This window comes from Pan paniscus, chromosome 6, assembly GCF_029289425.2.
Source record: "Pan paniscus chromosome 6, NHGRI_mPanPan1-v2.0_pri, whole genome shotgun sequence".
NCBI classification, from domain to species: Eukaryota; Metazoa; Chordata; class Mammalia; order Primates; family Hominidae; genus Pan; species Pan paniscus.
This window is the reverse complement of record NC_073255.2, coordinates 60,035,786-60,046,973: the sequence shown is the minus strand read 5'-3', so window position 1 is coordinate 60,046,973 and position 11,188 is coordinate 60,035,786. Positions and strand designations below refer to the sequence as shown.

Below are 11,188 nucleotides of genomic sequence, written 5' to 3'. Positions count from 1 at the left end.
GACCCACTTAATTCCTCTGATTTTTAGCAGAATCAGGGCAAACTTCTAATTATTTTGGTACTCTGAAGAAACAAAACCTGGGCTTGCCATAGAAAAATCTGTTCCATCAGAGAATTCCCTCTTGGCTCTGTGAAGGAGAAAAACTATGAAGAGATCTTTGGAATGAGGGGTCTCAAGGGCACTGGAAGGCTCTGGCATGTGAAGAGCTTGAGTTGGAATGCATCTGAGAGCCCGAGGGGCTGGCCCAGACACAGGAGGAAGCCTCCGAGCTGGCTTGGATTTTTTTTCCATTAAAAAGTTCTCTGGTTCCTGAGGTGTGATGGTGATGGTGGGAGAGGCTGGTTAGGGACAGGGGGGCTCTCTGTACTTTCTGCTTAGTTTTGCTGTGAACCTAAAACTGCTCTAAACATAATTTATTGATTTTAAAAAAAGTTATCAGGAAAGAACACCTACAGTTGGTTAGATATGATTAATAACTAGTACCAACATGGCATTGTTAACAAAGAATACATTATTATTATTATAAGGTACTCATGAGTAAAGAACAATGAATAATATACATCTAATTTTTTAATACTCAATGCACAATCAACATTTCTGATCAACAGTATAAACCATATAAAAGAGAATTCTGCTTTTCATTTGTACAAATACTGCTTTCATCATTGCAAAACTTTCAAGGTTAAAACGTACCATATGTTGAAGCTATAAAGCTATTGCTTGAATGTTTCTAAAACGAAGTTATTGCTGTCTGTTGTTAATCGGTTACATTGTCACCTCTAATACCAGTCATCAAATCCATAGCATCTCTTAATTTCCAAGAGATTGTATTGTACAGCAAGATTATTTTTGTGGCCAAATCAGGTCATAGGATTCCTTTTTTTTTTTTAAAGATAAGTAAATGCATCCAGAAATGTATGCACAGATTTAAGTTTTCCCCATAGTTTTATCTGCTAGGTGATAGGGTGGATCTTCTTAGTGCTTCTGCTGGGAATTCAGACAGGACAGACTTGCAGCCTCAGAGGACACACTGCAGGTAGTGCAGAGAGACATGGAAGGAAAACACACTGCCTGCTACAGTTTTTATCCCAGGTATAATTTGTGAGGAATGTATAACAAATGTTTCTTAAAGCATGAATCCTCTTCTTGAATTCTTGTTTTTATGAAAGCCATCCAACTACTTACTCAATCCTCTTGAAATCTGCCTTTTGTAATGTAACTGATAGGCCAGTGTTTTCTTTCACTGTGGGAAATAAAGGCTACTTGGTTGCTTTAGGGAGGGCAACAATGTCAGCTGCATAAGCAGCAAGAATATTATATTTTATTACTAGTCCACCCTTAATAAAGACAGCAAGCTTAGGAAATGGAAAGAGGTGTCTGTTTTATATTTCCTTTGCTTTTCAACCATTGTTTAGACACTCTCCCTTCTAGTGCTTGGAGAACCTTCATGGAAACTCTGTTCAGGTTCTTGACTCTCAGCGACAGATGTGGAGGTCTTTGTGTCTTAGTTCTCTAGGCCTGAGAATCACATACACCTGCAGAATTTGCCTCCAAGTCCATGTCCTTGTGGCTAATCCCTAGGCCGGTAGTTCTCATCTTTGGCCGCACATTGGAATGACCTCAGGAGCTTTAAAAACTACGAACGCTTGGGTTTCAGCCCCAGAGATTTGCGTTTAATCGGTCTGAGGTGTAGCTGGGCTTCAAGCTTTTAAAAGCTCCTCAGGTGATGTCACTGCAGCCAGGGCTGAATAACTTCTCTAGGGTGGCTGGGCCCAGGCTCGGTAAGACTGTTGGTGAACTAACCAAAGTGTGCTGAACATTATTAGGCTCTCCAGACATGTCTAGTTTATATTGGTAAATGCATATCAATTGTAAATATAAAAATAAAATTTGCATTGAAGTCACATTATATATATAAACCAACAAAGTGCTATGTTATTGCTTTTCTTACATGTACAGGGTTACACTGGCAGATGATGAGAGTATGGCATGCAGCTGGATTTTTCTAGTAGTAACAACAGTGAGCCCTTTCCATTAACACTGCCCCAACAGACTCAACAGAGCCTGCCTCAGACCAAGCTAAATGTGCTTTCCATCATCTTTTAAAATTTCCTAAATATAAAAACGATGCTTCTCTTCTTCACCATGACAATGACCTAGCTTAGCTCCCCAATGAGGTTGTGCCTTTTTATAAGAGAGAGAAAGGGCTTTCCTCTTGCCTCAACTTAACCCTTTTAAACAAAGATTTCAGTTTCAAATTTTGATTCTATTGCAGTCTCTCTAAAGTAAACTGTGTTTGTTTTAGTAGAAAAATGAGTTTCTAAAAATATATTGTACAAAGTTCAGTGCTACATAAAGAGAACTATATCCCGCAACAAAGTTACAAAAATAGATTTACATTTAAAAATCCTGTCTGTGTCTTCAATAGTACAAAGCTGTACCCCTGGTATGGCAGGTGTGGCTGGTGAAAGAGGCAAGGATTTCTGTTCTGTAAGGTTTTACAGCCCCCAGGCAAGGAAATGTGAGCAGATCATTATGTTGCAATAAAAGTGTGTGCTTATCACAAGAAAGAAATGCAGAGTAGACATTGAGGGCAATTTCAACAGGTGTTGCCCACGTGGAATAGCAGCTCACTCACAAAGGAGGGAAGAGACTGGTGTCTATAACTCACTTAGAGAATGCAGAGGGTCCCAGGGCGTTTTCAAGGCTCAGGTGGGGATATTTGCCCCTTTCCAGCTGAACTGCTGGTGAGGATGAATTGGACGTTTTTGAAATGAGCCAAGTCTCAGGCTTATCAGTGACTGCAGATTGTTCTCTCCACTGCACATGGGAATCTCTACCCTACCCAGCCTTTTATTCTACTCTGACGGGGGCTCTGGTACAGACCCACAGTCTTGTACAACTGAAGACCCTAGAAATAAGGGTTTCAACCCTGGTTGCCCATTAGAATCATGAAAGAGCCCCCGAGATTTGGGTTGAATTGGTCTGCAGAGACTCCAGGCCCCTTCTTTTGAAGCTCCACAGATGATTCTCTTCTGCCTGAGGGGAGGTGCCGAGTTCCCATCACCCACCAGCTTCATCCTACACAAGTGCAATCAGAGGCCTAGTGAGAGTGGCACTGGGGGGTGGCCCCCCAGCGAGTGCCAAGTAGACCCCACCAGGCCCTTCCTTTAGGCCAGAGGTTCTAGAAACTTTGATGAATGTTGCAATAACCAGGGGGTGCTCTGAAAAGGCCCTACGGCTGGGCTGCACCTGAGAAAATCAAGCCACAGTCTTTCTGGTTGGGACCAGAAGATCCCCAAGGGCAGCCGCCCTTGAGAACCAGTGCCTTTCCTGCTAAGCAATCCATAGTCCCCTTATGTCTGCAGTTGTGAGGCAGGGGTGGTAAGTCACAACATCAAGAACTTTCAGCAAACACCTAAGCTTTGGTGTCATCAGCTGGAGTGCAATAGGATGCATCCACAGTGCTCCCCCTTACAACCTGGACTCACAGCGAATATAGAGTTTAGAAGACTCATCCCTTCTCTGATCCCTCATGGGGTGACGGGCATGGTGTAATTAGAGGAGCTCCTTAGAGATGATGCAAGAAGATGCACGAAGGCTGGCGGCACCTATGAACGTGAGCTCTCAGCTCCTTACTTTCCTTCGACCTCTGTTTCCAAAGACCACATCTGAAGCTGGGGTCATGGGGTAAGGTCTTCCAGGAACTGACTGAGGAAGAAACAGCCAACGGACAGGCTTTCTGTAGGGTATTAAGGCCAGACTATCAATCAGGAAGACCTTCAGGGATGGAGTCCAAGCTTTGAGTACTGACCGATCAGGGCTGTTAGGTGAAAATCATGGGACTTTGGGCAGCTCCTCTCCTGACCTGCCCACCACAGTCGCCAGATCCGTGGAGAGGCTAAGGGCTTTGCGGCTTCTACCAGACAGAACTGTGCCTCCCTGGACAGATGAAGTGAGAACTATTTTGGGAAGCACAATCTTAAAATTAATAGAATTTAGCAACTAAAGTTTATGGTGGAAAATTAAAATATGAAGGAGAAGAAAGCTAGAATAGCTTTTGCTCTTTTATTAGGTTACTGTTTCAAACTACAAAAATACTAGAATTTAATGCTACAATGTGACTCACTTACAACTGACCTGCCTCATCGATCATCTGCTTCTTGACACATAAGTGACAGCAGAATGTAGGTCCTTCTGTTTCCCAGTTCTGACTGAAATATTTCTGCATGTCCTGAGGTGAATGAATAATGAAAGTGGTTAACTGACGATATAAAATCTCAGATTCTTAGAAATGTTGTGTAGTCTTCTCACTAAGCATGTGCAGAGATGATAGCTCAAAATCCCCCTGGGGGCTGCAACTTTTAGGGAACTTGTGGGATGCTCCAAGCTCATCCCCTGGCTTAGAGGGAGCAGGTTGTTTAGGGTGACTGACCTCAGCCTTACGCGGACTTTAGCAGTGGAGGCCTCTGGCAGCTGTTTCCTCGGTCAGGGTGCCCCTGATGCACCTGCACTTTCCACCTCCCCGCTGACTGAGACCTGGTCATCCTCCTGTGAGGCCTCCCTTCCAGGTCTCCTCAGGCAGGACCCAACCTCCCTGCTCTGTGCTCTCACAGTGCCTGGCTGATGGGTCCTGTCTGGCATTTGTCACGTTGTTTTAAGGTTAGCATCTATGAGTCCATTTCCTTTGCTAAATTGTGAATTTCTTAGAATCAGGGACTATGTTTTATTTATCTTTGTATCTTTCATACCCATACCAGGCTAGTATAGATGCTTAGGGGTATTTGAGAGCATAATAGAGTGGAAATGAATATAATTTTATTTTCATTGAGACAAAAATCAAATACTTTCTTAACAAAGCTGTAGGGGCTCTGACTGATCCGGGAGTCAAAAATTACTCTAACAGCAAAAGGAACATTTTGTATGTGTGTGTGACTGAACATAACTGTAGGCTGAAAATATTTTCTGAACCATTTCTTCCTTGATAAATTGGATGGGGTGGATATTGACTGGGAGAGTTTAAAACACTATTTACAAAGGACTGCTGTTAACCAGTCAGGTTACAGGGCACACACAGATTAGGAAAAAAGGTGGGATCCTAACTAGCTGAATCTTCCAATCTTCCAATTGTAGAGAAATTATTTCAGGAAGGAACTTTTTTCCTTCTAAAACATCTGCAAATGTTGTGAAAGCATTATCAATTTCAAACCCTAGTTTCATATTTACTACCTGAATTCCACACTACTCATAATGCTACTGTCATTCACACCTGTAAAATGCCCTGTTGTGGCCAGAGCTGTAAGTGCTTGAATAGATGACTCAAGGCAGAGACACTTTTTGTGTGACAAAGTGTAAGGAGGGGGTTTGGGGGCAGCTGACCTGGAGGGAACATATACTCTTTGAGCAAAAAGCTTTTGAAGTGAAGTAAAAGGAGAAAACTATCTTCCATAAGTAACACAAACTAATTTTTGGGGGTTGGGGTGATGGCTAAAGGAGATTTCAGAGCAGCTTCATTTTTGTAGTCTTCTGATCTATGCCCCAAAGGACCTGATGCATTTCATCTGAGCCTCAAATTAGGAGATACGTTTTTGCGAGAACAAAAGCGGTGCTATCCTTAGGTATTCCACATTCTCAGCTGTGGGCTATTGGTCTGAATGCTGATGAATCCAATGTGGGCTGGAATCCGAGTTATTATTTGATGTGTTATCCTCTCTTGCTGATTTCATGACAGCAAGACAGGGGCAGCATACTGAGTTTCAAAACAATGGAATGGAAGACAAACAAGTCAGTCTAACGCTCATGACTGGAAACCACTGGTCCATCAGTGGGGAGTAAGTACCGTGGGGACATTTTTACAAAAGTAAGTCTAAGGAAGAATTCCATCCCCTCCGTTTCTTCTTTGCCCAGGAAGGGACAGAGTGGCTTATCCTACTGTACCTGCCATGACTTGATACAGTACCGATCCGGCCTGCTGGGGCCATGAAGGCCTTCTTGGATCTTTAGTGTTTTGCAGTGGAAGCCTTGAAGCAGAACCACTGGAATCAAGCATCCTCTGGAAGACTTGTGGCTTGTGCTCCTTGCTCACAGTTGGGCCTGGATGAACTCAGGGTAGCAAGTGCTACCAGCAAGATTCTTCCTTGTTGGAAGAGCCCATTGAAGTAAAAATCAATAGCGACAATGAAAAACTCCAAGATCCCCAATCAATAAAAATCCTCACATATACTTTTTTTTTTTCAAATATACCTCTTTGAAAGATAAATTTCTGCTCAAAGGGACAATATTCTTGCTGGATGCGTTTCTGTAAATGCTTCACAGTTTGAAGACAAAGGAATGCAACTGCAACTTCCCAAAATGCGCCCGAGGTGGAAGCACTTCCTGGCTAGTCGGTGTAAACGTTGCAAAACCAGTCTGTGGGTCTAAGAGCTAATGCGGGCATGGCTGTTGGGATGGAGGACCTGCTGTGGCTTGGTCCTGGGTATCGAAAGAGTCTGGATTTTTAGGGCTCATACTATCCTCCGTGGTCATGCTCCAATAAATTCACTGCTTTGTGGCGCTACCCTTAGGTATTCTGCATTTTCAGCTGTGGAGCCCTTAAAGATGCCATTTGGCTTGGCTTCCTTGGGAAAGAAGTCCTGCTGGTAGTCAGGGTTGTCCAGGCTAATTTGGTGGCTGCCTTTCTGGGCCCAGTGGGCAGGGCTGTCGAATGTGCTGTTGACACAGGTGGGCTGGACAGTGTTGAGATACTCGGGGTTGCCCACTGCAGTGCTGTGGGGGTCCTGGTAGTGTGGGTCTCTGCTGGGCGTGGGGTTCAGAGGCTGATTGTGATAGACAGGATTCTGCACAGAGCCAGCGGGCCTTTTGGGAACGGACTGGTTTATGTATTCTGAAAGTGGAAAGAAATCAGAGGTGAAGTAATCAGCAAAGCACCATCCCATGCAGGATCCCCGGGTTCTGAACCCTGTGAATGTCTTCAACAAGGAGACTTATGACAGGGAGCAGGAGCCTTGGGAGGGCCCTCTTGCTGTTGCTGCAAAAGAAAGTGGGTTCTTTCCTGTACTTCTCAAAGTAATGGACATATGTGTCTTTTGTAAATTTAAAGTTCTCAGAGGATAAACTGCCTTGAGGAGAGTGTGTGTGTGTGTGTGTGTATGTGTATGCATGTATACATGTATGTGTGGTGTGTATGTGCTATGTGTGTCTGGTGTGTGTATATGTGTGTGTATGTGTGCCGTGTGTGTGGTGTATGTGTGTGTGGTGTATGTTTGTATGTGTGTGTGGTGTGTGTGTGTGGTGTATGTTTGTATGTGTGTGTGGTGTGTGCATGTGGGTGTGTGTGGTGTGTGTGTATGTGTGTGTATATGTGGTGTGTGTATACGTGTGTATGTATGGTGTGTGTGGTATGTATGTGTCTATTGTGTATGTATGTGTGGTATGAGTTTGTGTGTGGTGCGGGTATGTGGTGTGTGTATGTGTGTCTGTGGTGTGTGTGTGGTGTGGGTGTGTATGTGTGCATACATATGTGTATGTGGTGTGTGTACGTGTGTGTCTGTGGTGTGTGTGTACATGTGTGGTGTGTGGATGTGTATGTGTGGTGTGTGTGTGGTGTGTATGTGTGTGTGTATGTTTGTGTATATGTGGTGTGTGTGTACATGTGTATGGTGTGTGTCTATGTGTGTATGTGTGTGTGTAGCTGGTGTGTGTAGTTGGTGTGTAAAGAGGTATATTGTCTGCCTTAACCTGCATTTTTCTAATAGCTTATAATATTGATAATCTGTTTATATTATATTAGCCAATAAACTATATATTAGCTATTACACCAACATATATATAACTTACATATATGTTATATATCTAAATCTTTATATACATATAACATATGTATAAAGATTTCTACATATTTTTATATATAAAGATTTTGATATATATGATATAGATATTAGATAGCTAATAAACTACATATTAGATATATAGATATTAGATATTACATCAACATATATATAACATGTTTTATATATATCTAAATCTTTATACATGTGTCGTGTGTGTGGGGTGTGGGTGTGTATATGCGCATACATATGTGTATGTGGTGTGTTAACGTGTGTTTCTGTGGTGTGTGTGGTGTGTATACGTGTGTGTATGTGTGGTGCGTGTATGTGTGGTGTGTGTACGTGTGTGTGTGGTGTGTGTGTGTGGTGTGTGTATGTGTGGTGTAGTGTGTATATGTTTGTATGTGTGTGCGGTTTTTGTGGTGCGTGTGTGGCGTGTGTGTGTGTGTGGTGTGTGTATGTGTGGTGTGTGTGGTGTATGTGTACGTGTGTATGTAATGGTGTGTGTAGTGTATATGTGTCTGTGTGTATGTATGTGTGGTGTGTGTATGTGTGCGTACATATGTGTCTGTAGTGTGTGTACGTGTGTGTCTGTGTTGTGTGTTGTGTGTACGTGTGTGGTGTGTCTGTATGTGTGGTGTGTATGTATGCGTGGTGTATGTGTGTATATATGTGTGTATACGTGTGTGCATGTGGTGTGTGTGGTGTGTATATGTGTATGTGTGTGGGGTTTTTGTGTGTGTATGTGTGTGGGGTTTTATGTGTGTGTATACATGTATGTGTGTGGTGTGTATGTATGTGAGGTGTATGTGTGTGTGTATATGTGTGTGCACGTGTATGTGTCTGTGTATGGTGTGTGTGTGGTGTCTGTGTATGTGTGTGGTGTGTGTATATGTGTGTATGTGTATGTGTGTATATATGTGTGTGTGTGTTAGCAGGTTATGAGTACCTGGATAAAGCTTAAAATTTATTAATATTAACTAATATTTAATTAGTTAAATATATGTTTCACAGGTCAAGATAGAGCCAGCAGAGAGAACAGGGATCAAATCTGTCACAAACACACACACACACACACACACATACACAGATGTACACACATGCACACTCACACACACAGATGTGTATGTCCGTGGTTTGCTTCATAAGCTAGAAATTTCGCAGATTCATTCTTAAAACAGAGGTACAGCAAACAACCCAGACACAACAAAGAGCTTGTGCAGGCTCGGTCATGTGTTTATCTGCTCCTTACGCCCTTCACTGTGTCTGCAAATCTGCCACTGTTTCCCCCTCTGGAGATGCTGGAGGGAGCACCTGGCTTGGACACTGGGTGGTGGAGACTGGCTGCTGCTGAGTGGGTCGAGGAGGCTGAGGAGCAGGACTGTTTCCAGACAAGCCACTCACCAGGCACTGGGAGGAAGGTGTCGTCTATGCTGTCCTCAGTCAAGGCGCCTGTGGGGTCTGAGCTGTATCGCTGCAAGAAGCTGTCTTCCTTGATGGGACAGCTTTGCAGCTGCAGGAGGAAATGAGGGAAGGTTACTTCAGTCAGGGCTGCCCCAACTTCAGTGTTTGCAAAAATCACCCGAGATCTCCTTGAGATGCCAGTTCTGATTAGCAGGTTGGGCAGGCCTGAGAGTCTGCACCCTAGTGGGTGCTGGTGCTACTGGGCTGCAGGCTGCAGGGTGGGCAGCAGGGCTGTGCTGGGTGCTGTACAGCAGAACTTTCTGCAGTGAGGGAGGTGTGCTATGAGCGGTGCTCTTCAATACGGTCACCACTAGCCACGTGTGGCTACTGGACACTTCACATGTGTGAGAAACTGAATTTTATATTTTATTTCATTTCAACTTATTAACATTTAAGTTGAAGTAGCCACATGTGGCTAGTGGTTTCTGCATGGCACAGTGCGGTCTAGACCATGGCCTCACACTTCAACAGACATCAGCATCACCTGGAAAGTGGCTCAAACATAGACTACTGGGTGCCACCTCCAGAGGTCCTGATTTGGTCAAACTGGGGCAGTGGCCTGAAAAATGGCGTTTCTAACAAGCTACGAGGCGATGCTACTACTGGTCCAGGAGTCACGCTTTGAATGGCACTATGAGGCGTGACAGCCGTGCAGGGAAAAACCCACACAGGAAGAAAACTCAAGATTATCTGGGTTAAGATTATTTAGGTTAAGGCATTTTCCATGTAAAATAGAGCCACAGCAGAGAGCTGTAAATTCTGGCTTATAAGGTGTTCATACATACCCCATTTCTATCAATGCAAGCCATAGTGGAATTGTTGCTGGTTGCACTCTGAAAAAGAAACAGAGAAGTTGCCTGTGGAATGCTTGTACCACATCTCATCCACTTTTCCTGAATGCAGGTGGTGTGCCTCATGGAGGGTATATCGTGAAGGTGTTTAATTTTTGTCTTAATCGTTAGTTTTAGAGCAACTAGGTTTAGTTTTGATTTAATTCCATTCCATAGTGGACCTAAAAGGCTTACAATCAAGTTGTCGCAATGCAACAAAATAATTAATACACTTAATTTATTTTGATTTTGATTTTACCATTTGGTTAAAATTGACTTCATCTCCATGTGAGTTTCACTAGATGGTTATTTTCCCTAAAATTCAATTTGTTCAAATGAGTAGACACAGCTTGAGAGAGAGAGAGACAGAGATTTCATACCAGAGAGCTCAGGAGGGGAGTCCGTGACGTGGAGGGGCTGCTGAAGAAGCCCTGCTGTGGGATGAGGTACTCGTCGGCATCCACCACGTCGTCCATGTCTTCTTCATCCATCAGGGCACGGTAGAAGTTGGAATCTGTAGGGCTTGGCAAATGCATTCTTTCATCCCCCTGGTGCAGAGATTTTGAGGCTATTAGAATGGCCCATAGAGATGCTATTCCACTTCTTGGCTATAGGAGCAGGGGTCTATTGCCAGCAGGTGCCTGTGTGTTTGCCAATTTTGTTATAATGAAATCCCCCTTGGTTCTCTAAATTATAGCTGCCTCCCCTCATGGCATGATGTGGGTGCCTTAAAATAAAACATGAACCATCCTTTGATGCTTGAAAGCCCCTACATGAGATGCAAATAGCTTCTGAGGAAACAGAAAGGGAAGAAGCTGCAGCATTCATCGAGTGTGCACCTTGCTGTGAGGTGCTAGGGAGTGTATTTTGCAACATATTTTATTGAATCTTTGAGACAATCCTGTGAGCTTGGTTTTGGTATTCCTGTGTTATGGAAGGAGATAGGTGGATCGGCTGCCTGGGTGATGCGAAGAAGTGGAGAGTCAGGGGTGTGAAGCCACGTCTGCCTGACACCAAAGCCCAATAGACCATGCTTCTCTGTTAGACCCAGCTGAGGCTTTGGCTAGC

At 43.7% G+C, this 11,188-nt stretch overlaps 1 protein-coding gene across 1 annotated transcript in view; it reads right to left on the bottom strand.

Moving 5' to 3' along the window:
• Positions 1-554: 554 nt before the first annotated feature.
• Positions 555-11,188, bottom strand: part of EGFR (epidermal growth factor receptor) — a 193,522-nt gene continuing 182,888 nt past the window's right edge. Inside the window, exons 25-28 of the mRNA XM_034964127.3 lie at positions 10,501-10,668; positions 10,076-10,123; positions 9,231-9,339; positions 555-6,883 (exon numbers count right to left, since the gene is read on the bottom strand). Coding sequence (XP_034820018.1) covers positions 6,522-6,883; positions 9,231-9,339; positions 10,076-10,123; positions 10,501-10,668 — 687 coding nt within the window. The 3' untranslated portion in view covers positions 555-6,521. The remainder of the gene's footprint in view (positions 6,884-9,230; positions 9,340-10,075; positions 10,124-10,500; positions 10,669-11,188) is intronic.